Consider the following 23,396-nt stretch of genomic DNA (forward strand, 5'->3'; position numbering starts at 1 on the left):
TGGATATATTCGAGCAAATTTAATTTCCTTCTTCGAAAGATATCGGAAAGGGATTTAGTCCAGAGGCTGAACAACGTGCGCGCGTATCACTAAAAGCGTGAGAGGAAAAGAGAAATAGAAAGAAAAAAGAACAAAAAAATAGAAGAAGAAGAAGACAAAAAGAAAAAGGAGAGAGAGAGAGAAAAAAAATGAAATAAAAGAAAAAAAAAATCATACTTTCGAGTGCACGTCGCATTTTGTCTCATTTTCGATGTACTGTCTCATTTTTATTGATATTTTTAACAATATTATTTTTCGTCAATCAAATTTCTGACGTTTATCGAAAGTAACGTATAATGAAAAAGAATTTTTTTATTTTTTGAATTTTATTTTGTTAAAAATTATCTGATTTAACAAAAAAGAAAAATCGTTTTCATATGCCAATGCAATGCGTGTTATAATTTTAATTCAATGTATATAATTACGTGATACTACTTTTTAATAACGTTTCAATTCTTCGCTTCATTTTACATTTTTGTTTTGTTTTTTGAAAAAATATTTTATACGATAGCTTTAAAAGATTAAAGCATCCTCAAACGAGGCCTTCCTTATTTTTGACGCCGAGATTGACTCATAACAGGATTATCCCGAAGAATTCTCAACTTCCTCGATAATGCTATCTTTAATACCAAAGAGATGACTATAGAAATCGCATAGTTTGGCTTCTCTTGCTTAACGAGCAACATCAACTACTACTACTACTACTACTACTATTACAAGTAATAGTGATATAACATGACAAGTTCTCTTATCAATTAGGCTAATACTTGAACAACGTTTCCTTCCATACTACACGTTTTAATTAATCCATCAATTTTTCTCTCTTTTCTATTCATTTATTTAACAATAAAATATTCATTAAACATATAATATAAAGTAAATAAAATAATAAAATAAAAACTGGTGTGTGTACTTATGTACGCAAGTAAGAAGTAATACTTCTTTTGCGTACCGAAACGAATATAACCTCAAAAATAACTTGAAAAAAATATTGGATTGGAAGTATGAGAACATAAGCAACTAATTATTATTATTTATTTATTAACAAAAAAAAGAAAGGAAACATATTTTCAATCGGTCTACACTAAATATAAGGGAGATATATCGAAATATTTTATGCGTCAACTGTCATGGCGCGGTAATAGAACTACTTCCCGCTCGATCATTTTAAGTCAAGCAGCGCTAAGTACGATTAGTACTTGGATGGGTGACCCGTTTGAGAAAAAAAAAAGAGGAAGAAGAAGAAAAGACAACTTCATGCTTTCAATTTGAAATCACTTTGCCGCGCTTCGTAAGCGCGCGAAGAATTCGCGCCAAAAGAAGTATAACCTCAAAAATAATATAAAGTAGTATTTTAAAATACTAAAATAAAGTAGTATTTTAAAGTAGTATTTATTCAAAAATTTTAAAGTAGTATTAAAAAATAAAAATTTAATTAAAAAATTAAAAAATTTAATATAAAGTAGTATTTAAAAATTTTATTATTAAAATATTATTAAACTATAATTAATTGGTAGATAGGAAAAATAGGGGAACAAAATATTAATACGATGGATTATGCATGTATTTTCTTCGGTTAAACTATCATGTTACTGCTATTATATGTAATAGTGATTTAACATGACAAGTTCTCTTATCAATTAGGCTACGTACAACTAAACTACGTAAGCTACGTAAACTACTTAAACTAAAATTGTGTAGTAGATAGGAAAAATAGGGGAACAAAATATTGATACGATGTTGGTTTATGTATGTGTTTCCTTCGGTTAAACTGTCATGTTACTTTGAAGAGTCCCATGAGATTCTTCATCGTTTCATGCCAAGAGTTAACTATCCCCGTGATTGGAATAACTTAATCATTCTGAAAATATCCTTCCTTATACTCTTCCTCTTTATCTATTTTCTTTTTTAAACGCACACACATACACACACATACAGACACATGTACAGGCTCGTTCATTCTTCCATTTTCTCAGAAAATAGGATTAATGAAAGAGTAGAAAAATTCGTTCTGGTAAGAACGAAAGTTAAAAATGCATTTTTTTTCCCTCTCCCCTTTTTCTTTTCTATTTTATCAAAGAATAAAAAGTCTTCTTATTTTTTCAAAGAGGACAGAATAGTAGGAGTCCTTTTTTTTCTTTTTTAATTATCGATAATCGATCGAGAGAGATAAAAAAAAATAAAAGTTCTTTAATCTTAAAGATTTGGAAAAAGTATCGTTCGGTACATACACCCCCACCCCCTTACCGGCCACCCTACCCCCTTATTATCTACAATCGAAGTTACTGCTGAAAGTGCAATTTAGTTTTAAATGCGTCATCATGATTCACGTGTATTCGTGTCTATATCTGTGTGTCCTAACGTGTGAGTAAGAGAGAAAGAGAACTTTTAATACTTTTCCGCCTTTTACACTATCCGAGTGAATACAATTCTATCTTTAATAGTCTTCTACTTCCCTTTTCGCACGCTCACACTCCTCCTCCTCCTCCTCCTCCTCCTCATACATTCACATGTGTGTGTGTGTATTATAATTTGGGATTACAACTATACTACACAAGTGAAAACACGTTTGTAATTATTCGTTGTACGCGTACTCGCATTGTTTTCCGGTCGACGAAATTTCTCTACTAGGTTTGACAATGAGAGTTTCTGTTTCTGCATCATCTACTTTCATCCCCCTCCTCTTCCTCCCACCTCCCTCCCTCCCTCGAGTCACCACCTTCGCCAATTCGTTTTTTATTTCTTATTTAACTTAATTTGTTTTATTCTTTCATAATACGTTTTTTAAGTAATATGAATATAATAGATTATAGAAAATTGATATTTTATAATCTAATATAATATATATAAAATTGATATTTTTTTTTTTTAAATATAATATAAAAATAATATATAATTTTTTTTGTTATTTAATATAATAAAAAAATTTAGTTGATATAAAATAAGTTGCCGATGAATATTAATACTTTCTTATTGTTATTAATTTATATTTATTTTTGTTTGTTTTTTTGGAGATTAGTTGCACGAGCAAATCATATTTTTTATATAATTGTCGAAGCACACATAAATTGTATTAATTATTTATATTTATATAGTAACGGTAATATATTATTCGAGATGTTTATGGTGGAACACGTAACATTTAGAAAAACAAAATTGATCATTTGTACTTTGTTCCTTTTTTTTATATTTTTATTTAATTCTAATTTAATTTATTTAATATTTAATTTTAATTCTAATATTTTTATTTAATAATTATTTAATTCTAATATTTTATTTAATAATTATTTTAATTCTAATATTTTATTAATAATGGTAATATATTATTCGAGATGTTTATGGTGGGACATGTAACATTTAAAAAACAAAATTGATCATTGTACTTGTTCCTTCTTTTTTTATATTTTATTTAATTCTAATTTTTTTATTTAGTATAATTATTATATTTAATTCTAATATTTTTATTTAATAATTATTTTAATTCTAATATTTTTATTTAATAATTATTTTAATTCTAATATTTTTATTTAATAATTATTTTAATTCTAATATTTTTATTTAATAATTATTTGAATTCTAATATTTTTATTTAATAATGGTAATATATTATTCGAGATGTTTATGGTGGGACATGTAACATTTAAAAAAACAAAATTGATCATTTGTACTTTGTTCCTTTTTTTTTTATATTTTTATTTAATTCTAATTTTAATTTATTTAATAATTATTTTAATTCTAATATTTTTATTTAATAATTATTTGAATTCTAATATTTTTATTTAATAATTATTTGAATTCTAATATTTTTATTTAATAATTATTTGAATTCTAATATTTTTATTTAATAATGGTAATATTATTATTCGATATATTTATGGTGTGACACTGAAATAAAGAAAAGAGATCATCCCTTTCCCCATTAGAGGCAACATTATCAATACTCACTATACTTTTCCCCAAGGAACTGCTCGTAACTCTAATAGTTAGGAATGTTCCTTCGGGACCAACTTCTACTCTACTTACATTTCCTCTCTTTCCCTTATCTCTCTTCCTTTCTCCTTTCGCGAAATTTCTTCCTTTCTTCCTTTTTTTATTTTATTTCTTTTCCTCTTTGTTTCTTTCCTCTTTTTTAACAAGAGCTTACAACGAGGAAACGTGTATCCTGATTCGAGAGAAAATTGACGTGGAATTCGAATTGAAAATAATGGAAGAGGTGTATGACTGTTAGATGGGGGGGGTGGGGGGAGGACGAAAGATACTTTTTTTTTCTTTTCCGATAAATCAGGATTATCTATACCTTAAGGTTCTATTTTTTTTCTAAACTTTGTCTTTTTTTCTTAACTATAATATCTTCACATTTTTCTTGTGTTTTTTTTTCTTATGGGGCAGTCAATTTATTAATTTTGACCATAGTATCATATTTATTTTCTTATAAAGAATTTAATATAATTTTTATTTCAATGTAATTTAATATAATTTTAATTCAATTTAATATTTATATTTCACACAATTTTATTTCAATATAATTTTTATTTCAATTTAATATAATTATATTTCACACAATTTTATTTCAATATAATTTTTATTTCAATTTAATATAATTATATTTCACACAATTTTATTTCAATATAATTTAATATAATAATAATATAATTGTTGACAAAATAATTACTTTCTTTTTTTTAAAATATATTAATAAATAAAATAAATTATATTAATAATTAATATATAACGTTAAATATAATTTTGTAGAATAATTATTTGTCAGTTTGATATCTTAGAATATTTCTAAGATGTATTAATAAATAAGAATAATAATAATATATTAAATTTCACGTATAGATGAATTATCATAACGCATATTCGTTGGTGCTATTCGATTAGGTATCCATCCCATAGTCAGATGACATTCGAATGTTCGTCGATTCGATTAATTATACATTCCACTGGAAACGTATATACGTCCTTGCTAATTAACATTATGAATCAGCATGGGTGTAAAATTCCTCTCATGCTCGAATGACAAATATTGACGACTGTCTACAATACACGACGACAGGGTGTCGCAGACGTGTGTGGATTTTTTCCATTTGTTTGTTTCCTCAGTTTATTTTCATATTATTTTCATTTAAATTAATCCAAGAAGAATTTGTTCAGAAAATATTATAATTATCGATTTGATTAAGATAATAATAAGAAAGAATTAGAATTTTGATATTTACAAAGATTTGAAATAAAAATACTTATTGTCATCACGGTACACATTATTTAATTATTATTATAATAAGAATAATAATAAGAAAGAATTAGAATTTTGATATTTACAAAGATTTGAAATAAAAATATTTATTGTCAATACGGTACACATTATTTAATTATTATTGTTATAACAATAATTTCATCTAACGTCGAGATAAGATAGAAATATAAAATAAGATATTAATCACTTAAAGATTAATTTCATTAGAATTAGTAATCAATGTGTTGCAACTATCAGCATCAAATTTGAAGTACTGCTAGCTGGTATGCGATAATGTACGAGGACTTTGGATGATTCGAGTGTTGATTCGTCAATACATGCAACAGCATAACTACCTTGATTGTTCATGATATTCACATAGTTGATGATACCTGAATAAAATCATACAAACTAATATAAATCATATTTTTCGATGTATTTAATTTCTATTTGTTACGAATATGATTACATATATTAATTATCTTATTTAATTAAAATATCAACATTACTTTTCCAACAAATTAATTATATAGATTGTTTTTTAATATATTTTCATTTATTTTTCTTTTATTTTATATTCCATATCAGTGATTTTTTCATTCTCACAGAAACCTGGTGAACGAATTGTTGTTCAAATATATTACATTGTATTTTAATTAGTTATATCAAATGATATTTTATATATAATATTATAATATTATTTAATTTTATATATAATAATATTTAAATAATTACCCCCTGTACAATATTATTTAAAACAATCTTGTAAAATATAAAAGAAAAAATAGAAAAAAAAATACGCGTAAAATTTGAACATCAAAATAATCTATAATAATAATAAATAATAAATATATAATAATATATATGCATGAATAATAATACATATTTATATTCTGTTTCATTTTCTTCCTCTTTTTCTGTTATGATATCATCAAAGTACTCGTTGAAGTGTAATCAAATCACAAAAAACATACACGTGCTCGGATTTTCTATACAACTGACATTGAAAGTAATCTCTTTTCAGTATTAAATTCGTCATCGAAGGATAAACACGGTTTTCAAACTTTCTTTTTTTTATTATTACTTCGATCGTGTAACCATAAATTTAAATTTTATTTTATTGAGACAATTGACAAAGTTTCTAATGATTTTAATAATAGTAATTAATTAATTAATTACTATTAATTAATAGATATTAATTATATTTATTTTTTTTATTATTTTTTATTATTATTATTATTATTATTAATTATTTTATTTATTTATTTTTTTTTATTTATTATTTTTTTTATTTATTTTTTTTTTTTGATTTATTTATTTTTATTTATTATATTATTTATTATTTTATTATTATTATTATTATTATTATTATTATTTTATTTTTTTTTATATAATTATATTATAATATTAATTAATTAATTAATTAATTAATACTCACCGTTCGGTACATTTAGGGTCATCGAAAAACTATGAATTTGATTTGTCGGATTATCAAATTGCAGAATTCGTCTGTAAACAATTTCATTCGGATATCGATTGCCAGCATATGCATCACCAATGAACGTAGTCGAACGATCTTCTGATGGTACTAATTGTTTCTACAAATTTCAACAAATTTATTTCGATTATTTATTTGGTTATTTTATTTACGAAAAATGTACGCAATTAACGTTTAATGAATAATTTTCAAAGTATATTGGGCACGTTATAATTCATTTATTTCGACTTATAAACAAATCGATTAACATTTTCTAACATTGAATTATAATTATACAAACATTTGCATATTATTATTTAAATTTTATTATTAATTTATGAGTCACAAAAATTGAATAAATTGTATCGTAATCAAAATTTATAATTTTATTTAGATATAAGTTATACTTGTGTTAGTATATTATTTCATAATTATTATAATTATTATATAAAATTATACAAGCATAAGTAAGAATGTAATTTATAAAATGTTTTGTTTACAGAAAGTAAACGAAAATTCGTATCACTTTGAAATTGATTACCGAACACACACAAGTATTTAATAATAATTTTATAATAATTAATTAGACAAGTATTTAATAATTAATTATATTAATAATATTAAATATATTCGTTTAATTATATTAATCAAATTAATAATAAATATAATTAAACAAACATAAAAATTCGAATAATTAACGTAACGTAAATTAAATTTCGTTTGAATTTTCAACAGAACATTAAAAATCAAATATTGAAGAAAAAAACCTTTTTAATATTATTCTTAATAATTAATAATAATTATTGGTTTGATTTAGTAGTTGTTGTTAACTCACCAGTTGAGTTTTAGGTACGATATCATTTTCACTTAAACTGATATCGGTTATCTTGGTTTTCGATACATCGATCGTTGAAATAATCGAAAATAAGAATCCGAGTTGTAACAGAGCAACGAAGAAGATTGAACGAAACATTTTGTACGTTTGTTAGGATATTGTCCGGTGACCGTTTCTTTTATAGAAAACCATCGAAGGTCTGAAGTCGTGGTGGTCGTTGTCGTCGTCGTTGAACAACCGGGTTTTATCTGCTACACACGCTCGTGACACTCATCCTGATTTCATCGACGTTCTTTTCTACCTTTTTATTTTTTTTTTCTTCTTCTTCCTTGAATACAAATAATGAAGTTGACTTTTACGTGGGCGTGTCCGATAAGCTGAATCACAAAATATGTTAGAGAAAAAAACAAATATCAAAATAACCAACAATAAAAAAAAAAAGAAGAATGTATTACTATTTATTTTTATATGATTGTTTATTACTTTTTACTATTATTTATATTTTTATTTTTATTTTTATATTTTTATGTATTTTTATTTCGACGTAATACATTTGTTTTTTATATTAATATATTTATATTTATATTATTATTTTATTATATTATCAATTTAATTATTATAGGATAAATCGATTTATTTATTTAACAATTTGTTGGATTTAAATATAAAAAAAAAAAATTGTTATATACATTATTTTTATTTGTATATTTATATATTGTATTTTCGTACGATTTATTATTTTTATAATGAATTTTATTCATAGCAATCTAATTTCTTTATAATTCGTTCTTTATAATATCGAGTATAACGTTGATGGTTAATAAAGGAATCGTGATTAATTAATGCAAGAATTAATAATAGAGAACTCTTGCAAAAAGGAATTTTTTAATTTATTTCTTGATTAAAGAGAAAGAGGATGTGATAACTATCCAGGGGAAGAAAAAAAAAAAAAAACAGAGAATTGATGTAAATTCACGGGAAGCCTTTCCGACCCTTTTTTTTATTAAGCGTATTAAATTTCGTCGAACTTTTTACGTGCCCTGGCTTTTTTTATTTTTGCTGAAAAATATATATAAAAAAAAAATTAGAGTGCTGCAGTAATCAAGATATTTATGAGCAAAGTAATGTCAACACTATTTCTAATTAAATTTATTATTATTTCATCTCAAATTATAGATTTAACAATATTTATTGATTTATTTAATACGTTTTATTATTTATTAATCGTATTTATTAATTTATTATTATTTATTATACGTTTATTTATCAATTAGTCGTGGTAAACATCAAATACACGAAGTTATATTCAGAAAAAAAAAAAAAAATGTATTCATCTTGCAATACATACAAGCAAGTTTGCAACATATCAAAGTTCATTGACACGAAATTTCAAACTCTCGAGAAGTCTAATCCTTTCTCTCGTTTTTTTCTCTTTCTTTTATTTTCTTCTTCTTTTTTTTTTTTAAAAAGATGCCTTTCACGTGACAAAAGAACAACTCTTTCTTACAAAGAAAGGTGAAAATTAAGAAAGAGTGAGTGAGTGTTAGAGAGAAAGGAAGAAGAAGAAAAAGAAGAAAGAAGAAAAAAAGGTTGGCCTTGCTTTTTCTCAGTGTTTTCAGAAATACCCGGGGGCTCTTTTAGTCCAGAGAGTACTACTACCCTTAAATCCGAGTAGTAGTTCGAGAAACGAAGACGAACGCGAGTTAAAGTGAACTAAGAGGGGTCTCTTCACGTACATATACAGATATATGAAATAGAAAAAAATAAAGAAAGAAGAAAAAAAGGGGGAAGGGTTGGGGGAAGCATAGTAAAAGTCACGATAAAACGTATTCCCTCTTTTTCTTTATTTTTATAATCTTGTTTTATTTCCTTCCAGTTAAAAACCACCCTCGCACGATTTATTTATGGCAGAGAGACCATGTTCGTGAGAAAGTTTGTTGTTTTTTTTTTTTTTTTCATCCTTTTTATACCCTTGCTTATTTTTTTTTTTTTTTTTCTTTTTCTTAAACAAAGTGAAACTTTTTTTTTTTCAATATTTTGTTTCTTCTTTTTTGTTTCGAATTTAAAATTGATTATTTATTGTTATTTCAATATTTTCTCTCTTCTCGTCTGAAATCGTGACGCGTTAAACGAGACTGTTTGTTTTTTATTTCTTTTTTTTTTTTTATGAAAAAGTAAAAACTTGTTTAGAATTAGCTAATTGGTTAATTAAAATTCGCTTGTACACGCGTATATTCAGATTCCTTTTTTTTTTATTTTTAACACTTTATTATTATATTTTTCTTTTTTTTGTCTATTTTTTTTTCTTTTAATTGAAGACGAGAAATATCGAAAAATTCCAATATCGATTGTATAACCGGTCCTTTCGTTTTTATCATCGATAACCAACGAAAAAACAAAAAAGTAGGAATGAAATAAAACGTAGAGTGTGTGTTCAAAGTGCGTTTCTCATATTTCAAAGAAATTTAATATAAAAATTGTACGAAGTACTATCATGGGATTGGCACCACCATAAAATAGCTGATTCGTCAATATTATTTTTACATATATTTTATATTTATTTTTATTTATATGTTACATTGGATATATAATATAATCTACAATGTGTTTGGTAAATATTATGAAAGTGGATCAAGTCAAAAAAGTATTTTATAAAATAGAAAATAGAAAATAAATGAAATAAAATAATTTGTTTCTTTTTATTTTCTATTTTTTTCATTATAAATCCACTTTAATAATTATCAATAGAAATTTATCATCATTTATCTCGTCAATCAATTAAAATAATCTTTGACAATAATAAAATTATTTACGAATAATCTACAAACGATGTTTAATCGTAAAAAAGAAACTGGCCCTTTCCAAATTTACAAAAAAAAAAAAAAAGAAAATTCTTTTTCAATTAACATAAACAATTTAAAGATATAACAATTAAAAATGATATACCACAAGTATTATATTTTTATCTTTTCAATATTTTTCTTTTCATTTATTTTACTTCAAAATTTTTTTTTTAATTTTGTATTTTAAGTTTCTCTTTTTTTTTTTGTTGTATTTTTTCTCGAGAACAATTTTATCCTACGTAGAAGGAATTCAAAGAGAACGTCACTTCTCGTCTCGATGAGAAAAGAGAAGAGAGCGGTGAAGGGAAGAGAAGGGAAGACTTCGAGAAACTCACGTTGCTCTTCGATAAATCTGGGTCAATTAATTAGGAGGATAAGCATTTACGAAGTTGGAACTTTAAGCGTTGGAAATCCTTGCCGATAGAAAATAATTAGTATCGGTTTGTTTCAACGTTCGTTAAATTCGAAACGAACGTTGTTTCGTTGTTTGTTCGTTTCGTTGTTTCGTTGTTTTGATCGTTCGTATCGTCTTGTCTAGTCTCTCGTCTCATTTCTCGTTTAATTTTCGTTTCGTTTCGTTAAAGTTCGAAAGACGAAATTAAAAGAGCTTTGAGAATTGTTCGCATCTGCAATTAGCCTATATCTGATGATACAAATACGAGATGATTTGCATCTATTGTACGTTTGTATTTGTTTATAGGTGTTTTAGAATATGCGTACAAAAGTTAACCAATGGAACACGCGTATGCATTCGATACATTTCGAGTATCGATAATTTTGTTATTTCATCGAATTGTTCTGACAAAATATTCGATGTTCTTTCAATAAAATATATATTTTTTTTCTTTTGTTTTAATTCGTTGATTTCAATAAAATTCAAAAATAAATTCATTAAAAAATCGAATAATAATACTTAATAAATTTTGTTAAATATTTAATTTAAAATATATTAATAATTTTTTTAAAATATAATTTAATTTAAAGAAATTTTTCAAAATATTTAATATTCTTAAAAATTAATAACATCATTAATTAAATATTAATGATCAATTAAATAGCACGATATTATACCATTTTCGTGTACGATTATTATAATTCAATATTTTCTATCCTTTTACGTATATTTTACATTTATTTTATAAAGTTATCGTTGTTATTATCAAATAAATAAATAAATAATATATTCTTAATTAAAAAGTCAAGAAAAACAATCAAATAGTCAGATATTAATTAAATAAACGATTCTATTATCTTCACATTTAAATCGTGACAATTTCATAACAAAAAAAAAATAAATAAAACATTTACAAAATATAAAAACGAAGAATCGTTTATATCATCGATGAAAAGAGAAGAATATTTTTCTTCCTTTTTACGTGTAACTTTTATTTTAATGTTTATTTGTTTATTTTTTTCGAGAAAGATCAGCTCGTGCGATTAAAAGCGAGAGGAGGGGGAGGGGGAGGAAAAGAAATAAAAATGGAAATAGAAATAGAGAAAGGAGGAATGGAAGGAAAATAAGAGTAGAATGGGGGGATAGAGGGGGGGTGGTTGTAAAAGGAAAAAAAAATGTTAAGGGATGATCGTAGTTGGGCGTGGGCGCAACAGTTGCGTGGGTATGCGCGTTTGCCGAAGGTGTACGAGGGTGTAAGAGGGGGTACGAGGGGGTGGTAGTGGTAGTGGTGGTAGTGGTGGTGGTGGTGGTGGTGGAAGGGGTTGGAAACCGGCAACCGATGACGTGCCTCAGTATTCATCTAGCACCCTAGTCGCGAACAACCTTTTCGTCGAATCAAGCTCGAGTTCGTGATTATAATCAAAACATCCATTTTTATATAACAAATTATTATTATTATTATTATTTTTCTAAGCAATAAGATTAATATCAAATCTCAAAGATCATAGTGTGGTCTATTTTTCTTATACGTCATTGGAGGGGGTAGAATTCATTTCAAATATCATTTTATTACACATATTTTTTCTTATTTTTTATTTCTTTTTGTAATATCCAACAAGTATTTGTTTTATATTCTTTTTTTATTTAAAAATTTATTACATTTTTTATTTAATATAAAATTGTAAATATTTAATGTTATTATTATTTAGTAAATTTATTCAATTTGATATATTCATTTGTGTATTTTATACTTTTAATTTTGTATAATATAGGTTTAATGAATTTTATTTATTCGTTTGTTTTAATTGAAATTTAGAATACGTAAATTTATTATGGGGGTTTATTATGGGGAGAGATATTAATAATTAAAATTTAGAATAGAAAATTGTTAGGAAACTAGGAATCACCATTTTCTATTTCTTCTTATTCTTATTCTTATTCTTCTTTGTTTAGTGAAAAATTTTCTAGAGTAGTCCTATAAGAAGTTGAATTTACTGAGCATTGACATTTCCAGCAAGTAAAGTGCAACCAAGATCTCTAAGAAAGTTCGATTCTTCAAAGTTCAGAGTTCAATCGAGATCTTCGAGTGTTCGATATTTCTTCGAATGCGAAGTAAGGTGCAGTGTATGTGTTTGTATGTTGGTATGCGTGTATGTTCTACGATAGGAATGTATGAGAACGTAAAGCTAACAAATAAAAACAAAAAAAAAACATAGAAAGAAAAAGTGAGAATGAATGATAGGTGCGAAATTATTCGAATTTCGCGCCATTTCTCGATCACTCAATATTTAAAAATAAATTCATTTCAAAACACGCACATACATTTCACATTTATTTATTTATATTATTTAATAAAACGATTATTTAAATTTTATTAAATTAAGGATGATTTGTCGGTACAATCGGAAACAAAAGTTTAGTGATCATTTTAATAATATTAACATAAAAATCTCAATTTAAGTGAAAATTGTAAAATAACTTTTGTTTGTTACTGTACCGTAATTTACGGTACATGATCACTAAATTTCATTTTTTTAGAAGCTTTATATCAAAATTTCAATTATAAAAAAATAAAATAGTTGGTTTAAATCATCTATTTCGACAGATATTAAGAGATATGGATTTGATGAAAATGTCATTAACTTTTGTTTCCGATTGTACCGACAAATCATCCTTAAATAATTTTCATATTTTTATTAGATATAAAAAATTATTAAATTATTTTATACAACGAATTTGTAATTATATTTTTTTTATTTAACCATCTTTATTATCATTATTATTATTATTATTATTATTTTTATTTTCGTATCATTTGAGGGTCAGAATAAAAAAGAAAAATTGGCGGGAAAAGTAAAAAGAGAGATGGAAAAGTTGAGGAAAAAAAATGAAAAAAGAAAAAAAAAAGAAGGGAATACTTTAATCTAGTTGAAAAGCCGAGCTTTTGTTCATGGGGAAAAGCCACGTTGAGAGATTATAAGCGTACTAAAGTGTGCGCGTATACGTACGTTTTATAAATGTGTGCATGCATGTGTGTTCGTGTGATTGTCTCTCTCTACATATACAGTAAGAGTTTCTTTAATTTAGAAGTGAATGTAAACGGTGAGGAAGGTTCTATAAACTAGCTCAACGTTTAAACCAGAACGCAAACCTTTATTAAACGTGATTTAATTAACCTTATCGATTCTATTTAACTGTTTAACGTGACGTTAATTTATAATGTTCATTTTATTATAAGCAGAACCATATTTATGTGTTTGAAAGTTATGGGAAACCACTAATCATTGGAAGGGTTTTAAAAAATAATTATTTTATTTTGATTATTCAAATTATTGAAGGTTTGTTTAATTTTATTTTTCATTAGAGTTAAGTGTTAATAATTAATTTTAAAAGATTTGCATATATAGCAATATAGGAAAAGAATAAATTAATTCACACTTGATGCAGTTTATTTTTATAATATTCTAATTTTTTTAAGTAATATATACTGTAATTAATTTTAAAATTATTTTCACATGTGGCATCATAGAAATCAATGCACTAATTTACATTGAATGCATTTTACTATAAGTAGAATTATATTTATATGTTTAAAAGTTATGGAAAATCATTGGAATGGTTTTAAAAATAATAATTTTATTTCTATTATTTAAATTATTTAGAATTTGTTTAATTGTCAATAATTAATTTTAAAATAATTTTCACATATATGGCATCATAGAAATCAATGCACTAATTAACATTGAATGCATTTAACTATAAATACGGTTCTGACTATACCATTGACGTTAGATCACCAAAATTATTTCAAACTTTCAATACAATTGGCTATAATCAATTGAAATAATTTAAATAAACCATAGAAAAATAATTTCTATTATCTTTCCTAACCATCATTTCATAAACTTCACTCACATTACTTTCTTATCAAATAAAACTTTCACTTGCTGTCAAGCGTCAAAAATATTATCTTTCATTTATTTATATTAAATAACAATTTCAACGAGAGATTAATGGAAAGATAAAAGTAAAAACTTTTCTTTTCGTACTCGTCGTGTTTAATTGACTTCGTAAAAATTCATTGATACAACTCGCCGACTTTTTACAACTAGTTTTCATTTTCTTTTTTTTCCTTTCTCTTCTACACCGTTTATTTTTTCTTTCTCCCTTCTTTATTTTTCTTTTAACTTCGCGTTGAACGTTTTTACCCCCATTTACACCGAGTCATCGTCAGGCAAGCAAGCAAGCAAGCAAGAAGCTTCCATTCGACGAACGTGCGAACACGTCCAAAGTTATTATTCGAATAATTACTTGGTTCTACGTCATACTAACCTTCCTTTTTTTTTATTTTTGTTTTTTTTTACTACTATTCCCTTATTTTTTTCTTTTTACATTGCTTCCTTCCACTCTTTCCCACCCCCTCACCTTCACCATCACCCTCACCCTTACCCTTCTCCTTCCCTTTTCTATTTTTCACTTTCGCAGAACAAGACAAGTACATGCTTAAGTATTTTGCTAACGAGCAATCCTCACCTAATGCTGAAACACGTCCATTAAAAAATTCACGATGTTAATTCGAGGAAAAGTTTTTCAAACCTCCCGACTGTAATATCGTGTAATACGATTCTTATTTTTTTATGATCGTTTATTTCAAAAATATCGTTGAGAAAATCTTGTTTTTCTAAAATCAAAGGGTATAAAAAAGAATAGGATACGTAATATGATTAATTATTAAATTCGATATTTTGATTTAAAAAAAAAAAAGAAAGAATTAAATAATAAATTCATTCTGTCGTGGTGTATAAAATGCAATAATAATATTTGTTTAATAATTTGCACAATTTCATGAATCATTTCATCTAGTTATTCGAATACCTTTTTTATTTATTATAAAATATAAATGTTAAATAATCAAAAAAAAAATAATTATATAATTCGTAATGGTGACTCAAAGCAAGAAACAATTAAATAATAAATTCATTCTGTCGTGGTGTATAAAATGCAATAATAATATTTGGTTAATAATTTGCACAATTTCACGAATCAATTCATCTAGTTATTCGATTATCTTTTTTATTTATTACAAAACATAAATGTTAAATAATCCAAAAAAATAATTATATAATTCGTAATGGTGATTCAAAGAAATAAACAAATTATTTTTGTCACATCATGCAAAGATATAGAAATATTTTTTAATTCGTTCTAAAATATAAATATTAAATAATCCAAAAAAAAATAATTATAAAATTCCTAATAACAGATCAAAAAAAAAAAAAATTCATTTGATAGGTGTAACGTCATCTTTTTTATTTTATTTTCTTTTTTTAATAATTTGCAAACATTTTACGGGGCCTACTAATACATTTTTTAATTCTCGGGGCCTACTAATACATTTTTTAATATAAATATACTTTTATATATATAAAAAAAAATAATTATAAAATTCCTAATAACAGTTCAAAAAAAAAAAAAATCATTTGATAGGTGTAACGTCATCTTTTTTATTTTATTTATTTTTTTGTAATAATTTGCAAACATTTTACGGGGCCTACTAATACAATTTTTAATTGTCGTTCGTAAAATATACTTTTATATATAAAAAAAAAAAGATAAAATAATACAACGGACGGATTAGCACGCAGTTAAATTCGCGTTAGGTAAATTTGAACATCAGAGGAAGGAAGGATTTTCTACGGGACTGTTATGTGATACATAAAACATGATCGCCACGTACGGTCAAGCACTCGGAAACAGGCAGGCAACAGCTGGTGAACACGTACTTCTATTTATTCGTCACAATGCTTTCAAACACGTTTTACTTCATGATAAACCATAAGAGAGAAACGTTTATATCAATTTTATTATGTTGATTATAATGGATGAAAATAAAGTATTCCATTTTATGAACACTAAACTCCAATAGAATTCCGTACTATAAAAGAAAAATATTTTTTTAATAATTTTTAATGAAACACCAATAAGATGCTCGGACAAATACAATTGGCAGATAGATTTTCTGTTCTTTTTTCAACCGAATGATAGATACGAGGTTACCCTAAGAACGAATATATATTTCCATGTAATATAATTCGAATATCTCGCTAATTAAATTATCTGTCACACGTTAACGACCAATTACCATCCTTCAATCCCTTTCGTCGTTTAGGAATCATCGTAGAAAAAAAAAATAATAAAAATAAATAAAAAATCAAATATTAGTATAACATAATTAATATTATTTTATTAGTTAAAAGATTTTTATTACACAACTTTACAAAGTTTTTTTACATTGTCTTATCCTTACTTTAATTACATTTATCAATTAATTATTATTTTTTTTTTATATTTATAATTTATTAATTAATTATTATTTATTATTTATTTAATTACTTTAATTTACATTTTTCTTTGGTTTATGCTCTACTCAATATTAATATTATTTTATTATTAACACGTAATTATTTTGAAATAATAATATTTCGTTTTTTAATTTCTTTAATAACAAATGAATTGAATTTATTAATCATTGATTTGAAAATATCAATTCGTTTGCGAGTAACTCACCCCTCGAATATTCGATTAATAGAAATAGAGAGAAACAGGGGGAGAATGGGGAGGGGGAAGGGGTGTAGTAGAGTGGGTGGGATGGTGGTGGTGGGATGAAAGGTGGAGATCGAAGAGGAAAGTTTACGAGACTACATGCGATGACGGAAATTACGTCATCTCGCGAATTTCCGTTTCTCGAACGTTAACTCGTGCGCGAAAATCCCATTGACCGTGTGTGGTGTTTCGTGAAAACGTCCTTGGGATTCTCGCACGAGCAGAAAATTGAACGTTTTGTGTATATATGTGTGGGTGTATGTGTGGTGTTTTTTTTTTTATTTATTTACCCAATGTCAGGAAATTTCTATAATGGGAGATTCTACTGGAAAGTAAAATTATTTCCAAAATGACGATTTAATGATTCTCTTATTTTCTTATTTTTTTATTTATTTATTTTATATTTTATTGAATTGTTTTTTTCTTTATTTTTCGTGAAATATATTTTTTTAAATTCCTAAAATTTTATTAGGTTGATGCAAAAATAATGGCCACTTTGAAATATAGAAATCCGTTGTAGAACTGGTCATTAGTTTTCCACCCACAACTTGATATTATTTTTAATTATATTTATTAGGTTGGTGAAAAAATAATGATCGTGTTCCAAATATGGAATTTATTTTAACGAATGAAAGACGATGACAAACGTATTGCCGTTTGATTTTCTTTATATTTGTCATATTATTATTTATTTATTTATTTATTTATTTTTATGTAAATTAAACGTACGAGGTATAATTTGATTTTGTTTCTTTTTTTTTTCAAAATTATTAATTCGTTCTTACAAGTACTTTTTAATATTTATTCTTTCGATCGATTGAAAAATCATTAATTAAAATGAATTTCATTCGAAAAGAATAAAAAAAAAGAAAAGAAATGAAAAGAAAAAGTTGAGCGAAGAATCTTTGAATTTCTTGGATTTTTCTTTTTTTTTTTATTTCTATCTCGATACGAACGCAATTCCGAGGACAAACTTTAACGTTGAAATAATGTCAAGTGGCATGATTGAAGAGACGACGATGATCGTAGAAAAAGAAAATCAAAAAGAGAAAGAAAATAAATAAAGAAAGAAAGAAAAGAAAAGAAAGAAAAATAGGAAATGGAATGCATTCCAACGTTTTTCTATTTCAAACGTTGCTTTTTCAAAGCAAACAAGTTTCACCCTAAACGAGTATTATATCTGTATCTCTATCACGTACTTGCATTAGCACCTGGACGAGGTCAAACGTTAAGTGTTCAATCTCTGATTTTATTCACGGTTCCTTGTTTTTTATTTTCTTTTTATTTTTTTTTTTCCATTAAACAAGAAACATTGGAGAAAAGTAAAAGAACGGAAAAGAAAATACAAGAAATTATTTTTTAATGATTTACGTGCTCGTTTAATTGCAGCAGCTACAGAATAAATTACGCGACACTTTCTCTCTCTCTCTCTGGTAGAAAAAGAAAAAAATATTAAAGGTATTAAAAAGTGTTCCAAAATTTGAAGAAACGAATCGTTACGCGAAATGTTTTCAAATTGTATTTTTATTCGTCCTATTTTTAACGAACGTTCGATATTATTCCTTTAAATCAAAAGAACAAATATTATACAATTGCAACAATAATAAACAATTATTTAGCACAATTGTAGCAATTATATTCTTTTATTTGACGAGTAAGTTTATTTTGTTTAATTAAATTGTAGCTGTGTTATTTAAAAAAAAAAAATATATATATATACGTGGGTTGAAAAGTTTCGAGCCTAAAATAGAACAATTTTTCCCAATAATACGAAAATTTTGTAATAATTTTTTAAAATAATAATAATAATTATTAACAAATACTTGGAAAAGAAAAAGAAAAAAAAAACAATTTGTATACCAAGCCTCTCTCTCTCTCTTTTTCTTGCTTTCTTTCTTTCTCTTATCGGTTCACTCGTGAAGAAAAAAAAAAAGAAAAGGAAAGGTGAACGGTTAGCGTATCACAAAGAGCAAAGTTTCAGTAGATTCGATAAAAGAAACTAATCGTTGATCGAAGAGAGGAGTTGCCTGTCTTTCGCATCCGAACAATTTTCGATTTTTCTGACAGTTTCGTTTCAACCCAACTCCCCCTATCCCTCCCACTCCACCCCTTAGCCTTCCCTGTACCTTTTATCGTGTCTTTCTTTTCTTTTCTAAGAAGACCTCGGTGTCTTGATCGTTTTGTCCTCCTTTAAAAGTTCATATGTAACTCACGAACATAGTTCCAGATAGTTTCCCAATTTTATCGTTTCGTTTATTTCCATCCGATATAAGATTTTTCATAGAATTATCTCAATTTTTTAAATATATTTTTCTATTCTTTCTATTTTTTCTTTTTAAACTTAAACAAATTTTCTCTCGCGATCTTTAAATTTATTTTTATTTAATACTTCATCGTTCCGATTTATAATTATTATTTATTATTATTTATTATTATTTATTTGAACAATTTATTGACCGTTCGTAGTTGAGATTAGCATTCACTAAGAACCGGTTTAATCGCACGCGCATTTACTCCCAGTACCTGCTAATTTTCCAACTGTAAGAAAACCGTCGATAGCTAAAATCCGATTAATAGGCTAGCGGTCGACATGCGTTGCCAATCAAAAAGCCGATTAATAGGCTAGCGATCGAAAAGCCGATTAATAGGCTACCGATCGATAAAGTGTTCATTGGTTTTTATCTTGTCCAGAAAATAAAATTATTAAAATTATTATTAGGTTAACAAATATCTTTTTGAATGTTATTTTGATCTTGTCGATCATTTATTTATCAAATAAATTTATTTATCATTTATTTAATTATAGTTAATTAATATACAATATAATATTGGACAAAATATAACGAATTATTCGAATTAATGATAGATATCACGGATAGCTAGCAAATACCACAAAATAATACGCTTAGTATCGTGACAACGATTATGGGATACACATGACACATTTACAAATTACAAACATAAACGTAAATGAATTTCAAATTTATACGTGTCGTGTAAAATTGCATAAATAAAGTTCAAATTTAATTTAAACAAATAGGATAAATCAAAAGAAAAAAAAAATAGGATTTAAGAAGAAGAAGAAAAAGAAAAAGGTGGGGTGGCGTGGGGGGGGTTAAGAAAAGCAATTAATAGACAGAAATCTTCAACGATAATCGATTCGTGCTAATTCGAAAAGGTTTTAGATGCTATCTTACAAATGAAAATTTGCCAAATCCAATCCTGGATTATCAACATGGATACGAAGTGTCGATAATTTCCATCGATTTTGGTCGAGGCCAATCGCATTCGATTACGATTGAATCTTCCTATCATCTGACTTTCAGGAATTTCATTTTCAATCGTGTCACCACGATTTCAATTGAAATTTTTCACCGTCGATTACTTATAAGGAAATAATTATTCATCGGATTGAATTAAAAAAAAAAGATTCTAATTTTTGTCAAAGATATTTGAGAGGGGGAAGGGGGGGGAAAGAAAGAAATATTTGTATTCCATTCGAACGTCAGTTCTACCGACGTTTGAATTGAAACATTTATTTCTTTTTCTTTTTTTTTTATCTTTTTCTTTATCTCACATACGTAGAGTCGGTGAATCTTGGTGATTTTCTTCCGAGTCACTCGAGAGAAAGAGATAAGGAAAAGGAAAAAAGAAAAAAAATGAAAGAGGAATAAAGAATTGGAAGGAAAAAAGTAGTGGATTCGAAAAAGTGGAAGAAAAAAAGTTTTTATTGGTCGAGATGATGACGCAGAAAACGACGTGCCGCTAAGTTATGACGAATAAGTGTTAAATTTAGTGTGGGAGAAAAAAAAAATAAACTTAAGGGGGACGAACAAAAATATATTTCTCGTCTCGACGAATAATAATAATAATAATAATAATAATAATAATAATAATAATAATAATAAAAATATGTGGAAAAAATAAACGTAAGGGGACAAACAAAAATATATTTCTCGTCTCGGCGAATAATAATAATAATAATAATAATAATAATAATAATAATAATAATAATAATAATAATAAAAGAGAATTAATAAAAATAAGTGTGTGTCTGTGCGTGTAACGCGTATTCTGTGTATTCGTACGTGTGATATGGTAATGGTGGTGGTGTTAGTCAGAGGCACACGATGCAGCTGATGATTTTGAACTCCCTGTTGATGTTCGACCTTGTATTCCTATTTTTCTTATTCCTTATTGGGGTATCCTGTTTCGTGTATTATTTGCCAGGCACTCGGCCACCACCTTTCGCACCTCACGAAATCATCACGGCGAGAACGCCGCCGCGTTACGATTCACCCATCGACAATGTTTAAGGTTTGTAATTTTATAACCAATTGTTTATAATTCATTATTATAAATGTTATTATAAATATAAATAATAATAAAATTATAAATAATGTTATTATAAATATCATTCATTAATACATTTTAAGATTTGTTATTGTAACCAATTGTTTATAATTAATTATTAATCATTCATTAATACATTTTATGGTTTGTAATCTCGAATAATAATTAAAAAAAAAGTATGGAATACACGATACGAGAGAGAGAGAGGTGTACTTACAATTGCATACGCATTTGTTTTTTTTAATTCTTTTTTTTTTCTTTCTTTTCGGGAAAATTCTTTTCCGTTTGAAGTCGACGATTTATTGGAGTTGAAAAATACGCTTAGACGATCTCACGCACGTACACACAAATAATACACAAACAGTTGCACACAAAAAAATTTTACGTAAAAATGCATACGTGAAAAAGTAATAAGAGGGGAATCAAACGTCGACAAATTTTCATGTTTTTTTTCCTCTCGCCTAAAAAAAAGAAAAGAAAAGAAAAAAACGAAAAAAGCAGGGGTAGGGGAAAGAAAAAAGTTTGGACGAAAAAAAAAGAAATCGTTATGATGAAAGTTATATGCACGATATACGCGTGGTGGCTATTGTATACAATGTATATGTGTGAGATATATTTGTGTAGGTGTAAGTGAATTCTTGCGAACGTTACAAACTGCTACGGCTCGTTGAACAAGGAAGGTCGGTTTGAAATTTCTCTTTTTGTCAGCCGAAGGCACACGTTGGGTTGTATATAAATCGAGGACACGTTTAAGTATACGTATTTTTTAGTAATATGTGTGTTTGTGTATGTGTGTTTGTGTGTAGGTAGTTGATAACGTCTAACAAATTTAATATGCACACCCTGCCCTCCGATTGTACCGTTTTAAAGGTCCAACTTTCAAATCTTCATAGATATTTGTTCAATATTTTTCTGTATGTGTGTATATATATGTGTGTGTGTGTGTGTATGTTTGAGTATATTCTTATACTCATTTACTTTACAATGGATAGGAGAACGTTCCAAAGGGAATATTCGATCGACCTAAAAATGAAAAATCGGATTTAGATATGTCCCATATAGGGTTGGAATAATCAACAGAAAATTAAAAGAATATATTATTATTAATTAATGAATTAAAATATATTTGCGAATGAATATTATATCTTTTAATTGCAATGTTAATTTCATTTTGTTTCACGTACATTTAAATGTACATTTAAATTTAGAATTATTGGTATTTAGATAAAGTATAAGAAATATATAAATAATAATAAATAAAAAATATAATAAATATAATATAATAAAAATGTATATATGTGGGATGCGAGCACCTCCAAGCCAACTTTAAAGTAGGCGTTCGTGAGGAGATTGGACGGTGGGCCCTGGATAGCTCAATAGTTAAAGAGCAGTCGTCCGGAAGCGGAAACCCGGGTTCGAGTCCCGGTCCAGTCTGTCCAACAGCCCAATTTTTTCACGAATCCTACATTTTGGGGGCTCAGCCGGGATGGAGGTTTGCTTCGTGTCACACTTCTACGGCCGGGCAATAATTAGGGAAAAATAATTAATTGAACATCTATCAAAGAGAGGTTAGGCCGACGTAAGACGTATAGTGGCGACGTGAACGATTGGCT

At 26.3% G+C, this 23,396-nt stretch overlaps 2 protein-coding genes across 4 annotated transcripts in view; one reads left to right on the top strand and one right to left on the bottom strand.

Annotated features, from left to right (window-relative positions):
* LOC122518581 (putative uncharacterized protein DDB_G0282133) overlaps positions 1-23,396 on the top strand; it is a 149,556-nt gene that overhangs the window by 14,708 nt on the left and 111,452 nt on the right. For 2 of the 3 annotated variants that reach the window (XM_043637591.1, XM_043637593.1), the window contains exon 1: positions 21,410-21,747. The exons of the other annotated variant lie outside the window; for it this stretch is intronic. The gene's annotated coding sequence lies outside the window, so the exon portion shown is untranslated. Of the gene's footprint in view, positions 1-21,409; positions 21,748-23,396 lie in introns of those variants that run through there. 3 annotated transcript variants of the gene reach the window in all.
* Positions 5,452-7,845, bottom strand: LOC122518585. The gene is made up of 3 exons (XM_043637600.1): positions 7,591-7,845; positions 6,717-6,876; positions 5,452-5,670 (listed from the first exon to the last, which is right to left on the bottom strand). The coding sequence occupies exons 1-3, from the start codon at positions 7,726-7,728 to the stop codon at positions 5,516-5,518; spliced, it is 453 nt and encodes a 150-aa protein (XP_043493535.1). The 5' UTR covers positions 7,729-7,845; the 3' UTR covers positions 5,452-5,515.

Source organism: Polistes fuscatus, unplaced genomic scaffold (assembly GCF_010416935.1).
Source record: "Polistes fuscatus isolate 324 unplaced genomic scaffold, CU_Pfus_HIC Scaffold25, whole genome shotgun sequence".
Taxonomy (NCBI): Eukaryota; Metazoa; Arthropoda; class Insecta; order Hymenoptera; family Vespidae; genus Polistes; species Polistes fuscatus.

Coding starts and splice junctions, on each gene's coding strand:
- LOC122518585 (XM_043637600.1), bottom strand. CDS start 7,728: ATGTTTCGTTCAATCTTCTTCGTTGCTCTGTTACAACTCGGATTCTTA. Junction 6,877..7,590: donor TCGTACCTAAAACTCAACTG/GTGAGTTAACAA, acceptor TGAAATTTGTAG/AAACAATTAGTACCATCAGA. Junction 5,671..6,716: donor GACCCTAAATGTACCGAACG/GTGAGTATTAAT, acceptor GATTTTATTCAG/GTATCATCAACTATGTGAAT.